General features: G+C 33.8%; 1 protein-coding gene across 5 annotated transcripts in view; it reads left to right on the forward strand.

Annotated features, from left to right (window-relative positions):
• The window catches only part of Sos2 (SOS Ras/Rho guanine nucleotide exchange factor 2), a 95,821-nt gene that overhangs the window by 75,430 nt on the left and 6,374 nt on the right, over nt 1-14,017 (forward strand). For all 5 annotated transcript variants that reach the window (XM_078050152.1, XM_078050150.1, XM_078050148.1 and 2 more), the window contains 3 exons: nt 805-921; nt 2,831-3,092; nt 3,608-3,649. In XM_078050152.1, the coding sequence (XP_077906278.1) occupies nt 805-921; nt 2,831-3,092; nt 3,608-3,649 (421 nt within the window). The remainder of the gene's footprint in view (nt 1-804; nt 922-2,830; nt 3,093-3,607; nt 3,650-14,017) is intronic.

Below are 14,017 nucleotides of genomic sequence, written 5' to 3' on the forward strand. Positions count from 1 at the left end.
GAAATGAATTCTGGAACATGTCTGATAAAATTCCATAGAGTTAAAATTTGTACTTTATAAGATAAGTAAACCACATGGGAACAACTTGACTATAAACTTTTAAAAAGATTAAAAATAAATATGCTGTTACCCCAATTTTGCAAAAAAGAAAAAGTTTCTATTTATTTATTTATGTATATATAATCACACATAATAAAACACCAGAAAATATAGTAAAATATAAACAGGGTGGTTTCTAATTAGTGAGATTCCTTTTTTTTTTTTTTTTGAGGGGAGCACTTTGCTGAAGTATTAAATTTCCTACTTCGGAACTCAAATTTTTACTTGCAAAATATTTGGTGAATATTTTTTGATAAAGATAAAATATTTTTGATAAAAATACTTTTGTACTAGAATTTGACACAGATAAGTTATAAAGCTTATTATAATTTCTCTTGATTACTTTTGAATATGTCTTTCCAATTATCAAAGTTCTGTTGTGGTTTTTTTAAGTATAATTTTGATTCTAAACACTTTTGTTAGCTTACTCGTGATCATTATGTTATAATTAGTAGGACTACTAAAGGATAAGTGTTAACTACTGAGCCTTTAAAATCATCTTATAATCATAATGTTTGACTAGAATATGACTTCCAGAGAAATTATGTAATCTTATTGAAAAGTAGAGCGACTAGAATAAACAATCTTTGTAACCTTTCCAGACATTGTGATCTCTTAATTTTTTAGTTTTAAAAATGATAAAATAAATAATTTTCACTAAAAATTTGATTAAGTATATACTTAGGAGTATTTCTTTAATTCCAGAGGTTCTTTGAAAACCTTAACCCCATGGGAAGCTCATCTGAAAAAGAGTTTACAGATTATTTGTTCAACAAGTCACTAGAAATTGAACCCCGAAACTGCAAACAACCTCCTCGATTTGTAAGTCCATGACAATGTTGGAAAATATTATTTTTAATATTTAACAACCTATTTCCTTAAAATTGTAATCAAATAGCTATTTTTAGATTTTTTATAGTATTATTTCTAAAATTATGTATACTGTAAAGGAAGATATCAACTTTTTTGATAAAATCTGATGTATCCTTTGTCCTACTACCATTTATCTGTCCACTTTTGATCCCTTCTAGTATAAGAGAAACAGGTGTGAGAATATGAGAGCCTAGCAGTAGCTGAATGGAACAAAGGAAGTGAAAAGAACTGGGAAAAGAGTAAGCAGTAGTATATAGTTTTTTTTTTTTTTGCTTGACCATTGGCTCTTGCTATTAGGGCTCCATGGTCTGTGGTTGCCAGTGAAACCCATCTCTCACACTAGGAATTGCTTCTTCACTTTCTAGTTATTCCACAGGTTTGCAAAGGGCAACAGAAATAATAGAAGACTAGTTCTAAGTAGCTGAAAGTGAAGCAAGATTTGGAAAAAAGTAAAAAACATTTATAAACAGACTCCCTTTGGCAAAGCAGTAAATTAGGTAGTTGCATGGTATCTCATTCTCACATCAGTATGTGATAGAGATTATCCTTACTTTATAAATAAAAAAAATTGAGGCTCAAAGAGATTAAATAACTTTTTCAAGACTGAACAGCTAGTTTTTGGCACAGTTGAGATTTTAACTCAAACTTTTTTGAATGGGTGCTAGGGATCTATCCCAGGGCCTCATGCATGGAAGGCAAGGGCTCTACCACTAAGCTATATCCCCAGTCTTTTTTTTTTTTTTAATTTTAGAGACAGGATGTCTCTTACATTGCCCAGTGTTTTAGTCACTTTTTCATCACTATGACCAACAAGAACAACATCAAGAGGAAAAATTTTATTTTGGCTCATGGTTTCAGAGGTTCAGTCCATGGTCAGTGGACCCCTAATTTGGGGCCTGAAGTGAGATAGAACATCAGGCAGAAGCAGAAAGGCGTGAAAGAGGTAAAGCAGCTCAAGATGTGGAAACCAGGCAGCAGAAGCACTCTTTCTCACCAGGGTCAAAATATAAACCCAACGGTATAACTCCCAGTGATATACTTCCTTCAGCTACACCCTACCTGCCCATAGTTACGACTCAGTTAATTCATTGAAGTGAATTAATCCACTGATTATGTTATAGGTCTCATAATCTGATCATTTCACCCCTCAACATTCCCTCATTGTCTCACACATCAACTTTTGGGGGATACCACATATCCAAACCACAATATCCAAGCTGGCCTCAAACTTGACAATCCTCCTGCCTCATCCTCCTGAGTAGCTGGGATTATAGGCATTTACCACAGCATTTGCCTCCAACTCAAATTTATGAATCTGAGTTTTTTGTTTTTTCATCAAGTTACCACTGCCAGAGTTTTAAAATTGGGATCGAGTTTAGGATAGGGAACAATGATAGCCCTCTTCACCAAAGGGTTTTGAAAGTACTGTTGTAGAGATTGAACATTTAGTATAAGAAAAGGGGAAAAGGGGACTTTTTTAAAAAATGAAGCACATAACATAATATAAACATAAATTATGTTCCCAGTAAATACTTATTAAATTGATATAAGTTATTTGAAAAAAAAGTTTAGATGCAAGTGTTTTAGGAGCTAAAGGTTGTTTTGACACAATTTTTTAGGCATTTTATTTCTACAGTTATTAAAAGAGATTTACTTATATTCAAGTTCATTTTTAAATTAATCCAGCTAAATCCAGAAGTTATTACTAGAATACCACAAACTGCCCCTGCAGATTGGCATTTTGTTGCACTCTTTTAATTTGTTCCTTGAGAATTAATTAATTGGTTCCTTGAGAACTAATTAACTAATAATGTAACTCATGATAATAAATGATACTAATTATGTTTACTTTTCCTAGGCTAGGAAATCAACCTACTCCTTAAAATCTCCTGGAATAAGGCCTAATTCAGGCCGGCATGGCTCTACCTCAGGCACTTTACGAGGTCATCCAACACCATTAGAAAGAGAACCTTATAAGATAAGCTTTAGTCGGGTTGCTGAAACTGAGCTCGAATCAACAGTGTCAGCACCAACCTCTCCAAATACACCATCTACTCCACCAGTGTCTGCTTCTTCAGAACATAGTGTGTTTTCAGATATGGATCTCAATAGTTCCTGTGGTAAGTATTTGATACAAACCATTTGGTAAAAAAGGAATTTATGTTTCAGATAATTCTCATCATTTTAATTAACAAACTATAGAATCCTTTGTAATCAAATCAGTATGAAAAGTGGCATCTAAATGTGAAAATGGTGATTATCACACTTATGCATTTGTTAATGCATGTTGTTTTCTGATTTATTCATTCAACAAAGATTTATTTAGTACTTTTGGGACCTCACCACCACTTGAAAGGGAGCAACAGGCAGTGAATAAGAAAATAAGTACATAAGTTCAGTGAGGAAAATTGAAAGGGACTGTGATAAAAGGGGAACCATTTACACTAAGAAAGAGAAAAACATTCTAGGTACAAGGAATACTTAGTTTCATCTTTCTAAAAAAAAAACTGACACATTAAAAGATGGTGATAAAATTTTGTGCTATGTATATTACATGTTACTTTATGCTGACATGTAAAAAATAAAACCATACATGTTACCTATCTTTTCAAATTAATTTTTCTCTTTCCAATAGGTAGCAATAGCATCTTTGCTACAGTGCTCTTGCCACATTCAAGTAAGTATGATTCTAATGAAATTACTATAATAATAATAATCTGGTTGACCAAATTTGTATTTGAACATTTTGGGGCTTAGCAACATGGAAAGAATAAGAAAAATTTTTTCCCTCCCTCCTTCCCCTCTCCCCTTCACCCCATCCCTTTTTTCTTCTTTATTTCTATGGTGCTGGAGATTGAGCCCCAGGCCCTATACATTCTAGACAAACCCTCTACTGATGAGCTATATTCCCAGCTTGAAAGAAATTTTTATAAATAAATTGAATTATTTGCTTATTGTTATGTAATATTTAAATTTTCCTATAGTTTTTTAAAATTATTTTATGACCTGTGTTCAAGGGACTGTGTGACCTTGAACAAATTATTTTTTTATCTCCAAACTTATTAGGGACCAAATGAAATAACTATTTAGAATACCTAATTTGGGCTGGGGATGTGGCTCAACTGGTAACGCGCTCGCCTGGCATGCGTGCGGCCCGGGTTCAATCCTCAGCACCACATACAACAAAGATGTTGTGTCTGCCCGAAAACTAAAAAAATAAATAATAAAAAATTCTCTTTCTCTCTCTCTCTCTCTCTCTCTCTTTAAAAAAAAATAGAAAACCTAATTTATTTCTTAGCACAGAATGAACAATTATTTCATATCAGTTGCCTATCTTCTTCTCCACCCCTTCCAATTCATTTTCCTGTAGGAATGCTACACAGTCAGCACTTTATATATGTGGTTTCCATACCCATGGATTCAGTCAGCCACATATTGAAATGTAGTTATACCTACAGTGCTTGCATCTGTACTGAACACAGATAGACTTTTTTATATTGTTATTGTTTCCTAAACAATACAGTGTAACTATTTATATAGTATATCTACTATAGTAGGTATTATAAATATTCTAGAACTGGGCATGGAGGCACATACCTATAATCCCAGCTACCCAGGAGGCTGAGGCAAGAGGATTGCAAATTCAGCGTCACCCTGGACAATTAGAAATACCCCAACTCAAAATTTAAAAAAAAAAAAATACAAACCCTGCACTGCTAAAGCACTGGCCTAGCATATGTGATGCCCTGGGTTCAATCCCTAGTACCCCACCTCAAAACAATACTAATAATGTAGAGAGGATTTAAATTTGCAGAATATATGTAGGTTAAATGCAAATATATCATAGTAAATTGCATTTTATAACATTATTATGCATTGTAAGAGACTTAAGCATCTGTGGAGTTTGTATCTGTGAAATATGCTATAATCAGTCCCAGATACCAAGGGATGACTATATTAAATGTTTATTAAGTTCCCAGGCTAGCCTTTGATAATTTATTTCTTGATATCTTATTTAGTTAAAGTAGTATTTTAAGGAAAGCAGTATTTTATCATTCTAATTATTTCATCATTTATTATCAAAATGTTATTAACTTTCTGTGGCTATTTGTTTAAGACAAAAATAACCCAAAAAGGAACACAGCAGCTTTGGGAATAATTCTCTCAATCTGGAGAACCTCTGTTTCTAACATAGTAAAATGTATATGATATAGACAGTAGCAGGAATTCCAGTCTTTTCAGTGCCTCTGAGTCAGAGGCTGAGACAGCAACCAATGCAAACTGATTAAACACTTAAAATGAAATTAACAGAAGCTCCCTACCCCAAGTCTCTTCACCCCTTTTCTTGTTCCTCATTGAAACTTCATTTCTAAAATGATTTTTTATATTGCTTCCTCTTTTGAATCATTAATTTTACATACTATTTACTGATGAGGATTTCCTGTTCTACCTTACCTATACTTATCACATTGAGGGCAATGTGATATTATTCACTATTAGATCAAATGGTATTTATTGTATTTCCTTTTTAATACACTTCTATTTCCTGGAGTTAAGAATTTACTCATTAAAGCATGGATTTGTTTAAGACATTGCTTGGTCTTCCCATGCCCCTTTATAGCTCATTTTCATAAGATCAAGCCTATTAGAAAACCTATCAGAGTTTTCATTTCTCTTCTCCTTTCCACCCCTTCTCCTCTTCTACTTGGAAACCTCCTTCCTGGCATTCTCCAATTTGAACTGGTTGCTGTCTTAGCCTCTGACCCAACCATCATCTTAGAAGTTTCTTTATCATCCAGAAATTCCCTTCACCTTCCTCCTGTATTGAATTTTTGTTTCTTAGATTCCTTTCTTTATGTGTTCCTTCATTTTGGTAGGGGCACATACTTGCATAGTAACCTGTTAAAGTATACTATAGTATATAAATGTTTAAGTTCTTAAGTTTCTGGAAGTGTATTATACATTTAATTGTTAATAGTGTGCCTGAGTATAGAATTTAAATTATCTTTACTGCCTTCTAGCTTTTATAATTGCTAATACCATTTTAATCCATTCACATATTGAATGTAATTTTTTCCTTTTTGGTAGTACTGAAGGTTGAACTCAGGGATACTCTTCCACTGAACTACATACCCAGCCTTTTTATTTTTTATTTTAAGATAGGGTTTTTTAAATTTTGACATAGCTGCCTTGACTAGCCTCAAAATTGTGATTCTCTTGCCTCAGACTCTGTAGTATCTGGGATTATAGGCATGTGCCACTGTGCCCAGTTCAGTACATATTTCTGAATGCTTGATATGTACAAGAGATATGGCAGTGAACAAAATAGACAAAAATTCTTCTTTCAGTGACCACAGTTTCTGTTTCCTTTTTTTTTTTAAATAGCCAAGGTATAACTACAGTTGTAAAAGGATTTGAATGAAGTAAAAGTTTATTTCTCACAAAAGCCAGAACAAGTAGACATTTCTGCTCCACAGGATTTTCAGGCTAGCAGGGTGATTCAGAATTCTCAAGATGTGGCTTCCATCTCTATCTTGAACAATTGCTCCAATAGTTACCATTTTTCAGCTAGCAGAAAGGTGGAGAACAAGAACATTTGTTATGAAAGCATGCATACATCCCTTCTGCTCTCATTCCAAAACTTAGTCACATGGGCTTACCTAGCTGCAAGGTAGGCTAAGAAATGCTGTTTGTAACCACACAGCCTTTCTTAGCCTCTGGTATTAGCTGGCAATTCTTGTATACCTTTGCTTACTGATATTTCATTGTACACAGATTTTTGTTTCATGCACAAAATTATTTGCCTTCAGGCTCTCAAAGATGAAACATAAATGAAGCCAGGCATGGTGGTGCATGCCTGTAATCTCAGCAGCTTGGGAGGCTAAGGCAGGAGATTGCAAATTCAAGGCCAGCTTCAGCAACTTAGTAAGAAGCTGTTTCAAAATTTAAAAAAATTAAAAGGGCTGAGGATGTGGCTCAGTGGTTAAGCACCCTTGGGTTCAATCTTTAGTACCAACAAAGAAAAGGAAAATAAAATAAATGAATTTTGTGTTTACCTTCAGGCTATGTGTATAAAGTGTTATGTGAAACATAAATGAATTTTTTTTATTTAAACTTGGGCCTCAACCCCCAAATATCTTATTATATATGTAAATATTCCAAGTCTAAAATCCTTATTACTTCCTGTCCCAACCATTTTGGATAAGCAGTATTCAACCTGCACTTAGTTTGTACAGCTTCTCAGCTAAGCACAAGGGATTTGGTGGAAAACAAGAAAGACTTTCTGCCTGTTTATACAAAATACCTCCAAATTTTTTGGAAAAAAAATCAAGTGCATGTAGATCATATTGCTCATCTTCCTCTCTTGATTTTTTTACTTCATTTATAGCTCCTTGGTCTCTTATGTTAGTTCTTCTTCAGCTTTCCAAACTATTAACATTGGAAAGACTTGATCTCGAAATTTCTTTGATTCTTTATTTCTCACTTACCTCATTCAGTAACATATCATTTATGGGATAATTTCCAGATTCATATCTCCAACTAGATTTAGACTCATGTATTCAATGACCTGTTCCACATTTTCATTTGGATATCTGATAGGAATCTAAACTTAACCTTTCCAAAACTGAGCCTCTAAAACTGTTTTTCCTACTGCCTTCTCATCTCAATTCAGTTACTTAGGCCAAAAATATGAGAGGTAGCTTTTCTCTCTTTCCTCATACCTCAAATGTGACCCCATCAACAAATCTTGATTACCCTCAATATATATCAAGAATCTAACCATCTCTTACCATTTCTACTGCTACTACGCTGATAGCCACTACAATCTCTTAACCTTTTTCAATATGATAGCATCCTAATTTTCCATTTTTCTTGCTTTAGTATATTTTTTTCCTTTTTTAAAAATTAAAGCATTATAATTCTACATAGTATTTGGGTTCATTTTGACAAGATCATACATACAAGGAATTTGATTTCCTCTCCTCCGAATTTTCCCCAACCCTTACTGATCTTCCTTTCACTCCTTTATTTATCTATATTTAACTGATATTTTCTACATATACATTAAGGAGAAATTCCCTTTGGTACATTTACATATGTATATAAAATGATGTTGTTAAATTCATTCCATGTTTCTTTAACTTTCCTTTCCTTTTTTCTTCTCGTTTTCCTACTTCTACTCCAATGTGATATTCCCTGTATCTTTATGATATCTATTTTCCTCCCCCAAAGCCTTCTTTCCCTTATTTTGTTCTAGCTTCCACATATAATAGAAAATATTTGATCCTTGATTTTCTGAGTCAGGCGTATTTCACTTAGCATGCTTTTCTCCATTTCCATCTGTTTACCTGCAAAAGCCATTATTTCACTCTTCTTTATGGCTGAGTAAAACTCCATTGTGTATATATATTTGCCACATTTTCTTGATCTACTTATCTGTTGACAGGCATCTGGGTTGGCTTCATAATTTGGCTATTGTGAATTGTGCTGCTGTAAACATTGTCGTGGCTGTATCACTATAGTATGCTGATTTTAGTTATTTTGAACAAATACTAAGGAGTGGGATATAGCTGGGTCATATGGTTTTTCCATTTCTAGTGTTTTGAGATTCCAAAGTGGTTGTACTAATTAGCAGTCCCACTAACAATGTGTGAGTGTACCTTTTTCTCCATATCCTCACCAGCATATATTATCTATATTCTTGATAATTGCCATTCTGATTAGGTGAGATGAAAGCTTACTGTAGTTTTAATTTGCATTTCCTTGATTGCTAGAGATTTTGAACATTTTTTATATATTTGTTGGACATTTGTGTTTCTTCTTTTGAGGTATGTCTGTTTTTTGCCCTATAACTGTGAGGTTATTTTGGCATTGAGTTTTTTGAGATCTTTATATATTATTAATATTAATTAATCCCCTGTCAGTGGAGCAGCTGACAAAGATTTTTTTTCCCATTTTGTAGACTCTTTCTTCACACTCTTAATCATTTCCTTTGCTGTGTAGAAAGAAACTTTTAATTTGATGACATCCCAGTTATTGATTCTTGGTTTTATTTCTTGAGCTTTAGGTGTCTTGCTGAGGAATTGATGCCTCCATCTATAGATGGGGTGTTGACCCTATTCTCTTTGAGCAGTTTTAAGATTTCTGGTATAATTTCTAACTCTTTGATCCATTTTGATTTGACTTTTGTGCAGAATGAAAGATGGGGATCTACTTTCATTCTTCTACATAGAGATATCTAGTTTTCCCAGCTATTTGTTAAAAGACTGTCTTTTCTCTAACATATATTTTTGGCATATTTTTCAAGTATTGGATAGCTGTAGAAATGTGAGTTTGTCCTATTCCATTGATCTTCAGGCTATTTTTGCTGCTGTAGCTCTGTAATATAATTTGAGATCCTCCTGTATCATTTTTCTTATTCAGAATTGCTTTGGCTCTTCTGGATCTCTTAATCTTTCAAATGAATTTAAAATTAAGGACTGTTTTTTCTAGTTCTGTGAAGAATGTCATTGTTATTTTGATGGGAACTGAGTTTTTTAATCTGTATATTGCAGTAATATGGCCATTTGACAATATTAATTCTTCCTATCCAAGAACATGGGAGGTATTTTTATGTTCTGAGATTATCTTCAATTTCTTTCTTCATTTTTCAATGTAGAGATCTTTCACCTTGTTTAGATTAATTTCCAGTTGTTTGTTTGTTTGTTTAATTTTGAGGATATTGTGAAAGGGATGATTTTCCTGATTTCTTTCTCAGCTGAATTGCTTTTGGAGTACAGAAAAGCTATTGATATATGAGTGAATCCTGCTACTTTGCTAAATTCATTCATTAGCTCTAGGAATTTTTTGGAAGAATTTTTTTGGTCTTCTAAATATAAAATCATGTCATCAACATCAGTGATAAGTTTGACTTCTTATTTTCCTGTTTGTATTCCTTTAATTTCCTTCTCTTGCCTGATTGCTCTGGCTAGAGTTTCGAGAACTATATTGAATAGAAGTGGTGAGGGTGGACATCCTTGTCTTGTTTCTGATTTTAGAGGAAAAGCTTTCATTTATTTTCCATTCAGTATGATGTTGGCTTTGGGTTTGTTGTATACAGCCTCTATAATGCTAGATAAGTTCCTTCTATTCCTAGTTTCTACAGCATTTTAACATGAATGGTTGCTGTATTTTATCAAAGGCCTTTTCAGTATCTATTGAGATGATCATATATATGGTTTTTGTTCTTTATTCTATTTAAGTGGTGAATTACATTTATTGAATTGTGTATGATGAACCAACCTTGCATCCCTAGGATGAAACCCACTTGTGGTCATGGTGTATTTTCTTCGTTATATGTGTTTTAATGTGATTTGCTAATATTTTATTAAGGATTTTTGCATCTATATTTATCAGGAGATTGGTCTGTAGTTTTCTTTCCTAGATAATTGATAATTGCCATTTGGTATCTGGTTTGGATGTTAGGGTTATACCTGCTCCAGTATACATATATTTTTAAAAAATATTTTTTTAGTTGTAGTTGGACACAATGCCTTTATTTTATTTATTTTTATGTGGTGCTGAGGATCGAACCCAGGGCCTCACACGTGCTAGACGAGCGCTCTACCACTGAGCCACAACCCCAGCCCCTCCAGTATGTTTTTAATACAACAGCCAGACTGATCCTTTTAGGAAATAAGTAAGACCTTGACTCTCCTGTATATAAAACTTTCCATATCACTCAGATTAAAAGCTAAAGTTCCTTCATAGGGCCCACAAGGCCTTACAGGGCTTGGCTTCCTTTGATCTGTGAGATCTAATAATCTGCTATTTTCTTCCCTTACTCTTCACTGCTTTAGTTATTCTGCCTCTAGAACACAAAGGCACATTACTACATTAGGACTTCTGCTTTTGCTATTCCTTCTGTTTCTAATGCTTTTTAACCATTTGGCATCATGGCCTGCTCCCTTGACTCCTTCAAGTTTTTGCTTAGTGTTTCCTTAGTGAGTTCTTCCCCAATCACCTGTTTAAAATTGCTTCCCATCCACCTGTTCCTGAACCCCTTTCCTACAAATTATTTCTTCTTATGATGTATAGCTATTCTACTTTTACATATTTATTCTTTCTCCCCAACCAGAATATAAACTCCATAAGCAAGTCACTATTATATTGCTAGCGAGTAGAACAGTATTTGCAGTATAGTAAATGGCCCAATGTTAATGAAAACAATCTGGTAACAAAATGCTCTTTTTTGAAAATAAAATTGTGTTCACACAACAAGGGTTATTGAGTGTCTACTTTGTATAAACATAGTGGTTATGTGGTGGCTTTAGACCCAAATTCAGAAACTATCAAATATGTTCCACCATCATTTAGATATCTTCTGTTTCCATGAGTCTAATGTGTTTATAAAGAAGAAAAGATTCATGTAAGACTACCTTAAACAGTAAGAACCCATTCTGACAGATATAATTGGAACTGTATAGGAAAGCTGCTTTAGGACTAGTTGATTCAGTGGCTCAATGATGTTATTAAAGACTGGAGTTCCTTTTGACTCTCATTGTTTTGTCCAGATTAACATCTTTATCTACAGCTGTTTTTCCTTAAGATCATAAAAATGCTGGCAGGAATGATAAAAGTTATATGTTTCTTTGTTCAGCAGTTAGAGAAAGGTTGAGAAACAAAATGGCAAAGTACTTTTCCAAAATAACAAGTTGTAAGTGGGCACAAGTTTTTAAGTTGTTAAGTGGGCACAATACCTTTATTTTGTTTTATTTTTATATGGTGCCAGGGATCGAACCCCGTGCCTCACGCATGTTAGTCAAGCACTTTACCACTGAGCCACAACCCCAGTCCAAGGGATATCCTTTTTAATAGCCTCCAGAAAAATCTCCTTTGGTATTTCAGTGACCAGTTGAGTTCTAAGTGATGAGTTTAATAGAGTAATTCCATTTCTTTAGCGGGAATTTTCAGACTTGAACTAATCAGGCCTTATTCCTGTTGCTAAGGGGTAAGGTCAGCTTTCCCTGAAGCACACATGGCTACATGTATGAGAAGGTGGATAAAAATCTGATCGTGGTAAGAAAATGAGAACGTGAATCCCGTGCCCACTTCTTATCAATACTCCCAAAAGTATACTTTTTGTATCAACTGTTGGGTCCCTGAACCAGCAGGACCCCTGAAAATAACTGCAGAGTCCACATAATCAGGGCAGCAACTTTTGACATGGAATAATAAATTTAATATCTGTATTTGAGGAAAAAGTTCCAGTTCTGAGTCAATCCCTTTTCCTGACTCCTTGTTCTTCATCATGAAAAATGTAGCAGTTGTGGAGGGGTAGGGGGGAATCTAAATGCAGTGACAGAGACCATGGATGGCTGCTAAAAATGTAACATTCTTGAGAAATACTAGTGAGATATGTCAAGTTCTGCAAAAGGATTGGAAGTAAAAAAATGTACAGTAAAATTACTATATACATCAGTATAGAAAAGTTTTCCTTTTTAAAAGAAACACAAATCCATTGCTTTATAGGAAGGACAGTAGAATGAATTAGACATAACTTTTCTATGTTCATATAGGAATACATGACCAGTGTAACTCCACATTGTGTACAACCACAAGAATGAGAAGTTATACTCCATTATGTATAATTTGTCAAAATACATTCTGTCATGTATAACTAAAAAGAACAAATAAAATTTTTTTTAAAACATAGCTTTATAAGTCAGTGGAAAGTGACTTAAAATTATCAGATGTGTTTATATCACATCTTATACACTATTTTTAATGCCCCTAATGCTTTGGCATTGCTATTCTCTATTTATTCCTTATTTATAGCTCTGATAGCTTTAATTTTCTAAACAGTCATTCGCTGCATACATCTATTGTACCTGGTTGAAGTGTAGTAGAATCTGTGAGTAGTGATGAGTAGTAGCTATGACTTGTTGACATTTCCATTAAATTGTTTATACATACATAACAACTGTGGATTTGAGTCGTATTGGGCTGAAAGTTAACAGGCTTTCAGCCACCACTTTTAAATTTTTATTTAGATTCATTGTGTATGTAGCAAACTCTTGTCTTTTATTTTTTTACTGGTACTAGGGATTTAACCCAGGGGTGCTTTAACCACTGAACTATATCCCTAGCCTTATTTTATTTTGTTTTGAGACAGGGTCTTGCTAAGTTGCCCAGGCTGACTGAACTCATGATCCCCCAGCTTCAGTGTCTCAAGAGGCTGTGGGATTCCAGGTGTGCCACTACCATGCCCAGCAACTCTTGTCTTTTAAAATATAAGAATGGAAAATATTTCTTGTAATCTGCTCTTTTGCAAAGAATATTTAATTTTTAAACAGTATGCAGGCAGTGAATTGTATGAACCAGATCATTTTTGTATTGATGATTAGTAAAACTTCTATAAACTTATATTTATTAAAATAATGGCAGTACTTAGTATTATTTGCAATTTGAATCATTTAAATCTAATATTAGTTGAAATATTTTTCTAAATTTTATGCCCTATCAGTGAAGGCCTGCAAAAATGTATAAAATTAAACAAACAATATATAAAATTTCCTTTTTATTACATAAAACTGAAATGCATACCTAGTAAATCTTGAGTGGTTATTTAACAAATTACTAGGTAGGTAGTGTCTTTCAATAGGTATTTAATATTTTCTGAAGAAGTAGGAATTATGAGTTATATCTTTCTAAAATTATTTGTGTGCCATTGTTTTTATCCTTACAGTTTTTTTTTAACTTTTTTTTTTTATTGATTGTTCAAAACATTACAGAGCTCAAGACATATCATCTTTCATACATTCGACTCAATTGGGTTTTGAACTCCCCAAATACATAATACAGACTCACTTCTGTTACATACTCACATTTTTACATAATGGCATATTAGTGACTGTTGTATTCTGCTACCTTTCCTATCCCCTACTATCCCCCCTCCCCTCCCCTCCCCTCCCATCTTCCCTCTCTACCTCCTCTGCTGTTGTTCAATTCTCTCCCCTTTTTTCCCCCCACCCCCTTGCCCCTCATAACCTCTTATAATTTTGTG

The sequence above is a fragment of the Ictidomys tridecemlineatus genome, chromosome 5, assembly GCF_052094955.1.
Source record: "Ictidomys tridecemlineatus isolate mIctTri1 chromosome 5, mIctTri1.hap1, whole genome shotgun sequence".
Classification (NCBI taxonomy): Eukaryota; Metazoa; Chordata; class Mammalia; order Rodentia; family Sciuridae; genus Ictidomys; species Ictidomys tridecemlineatus.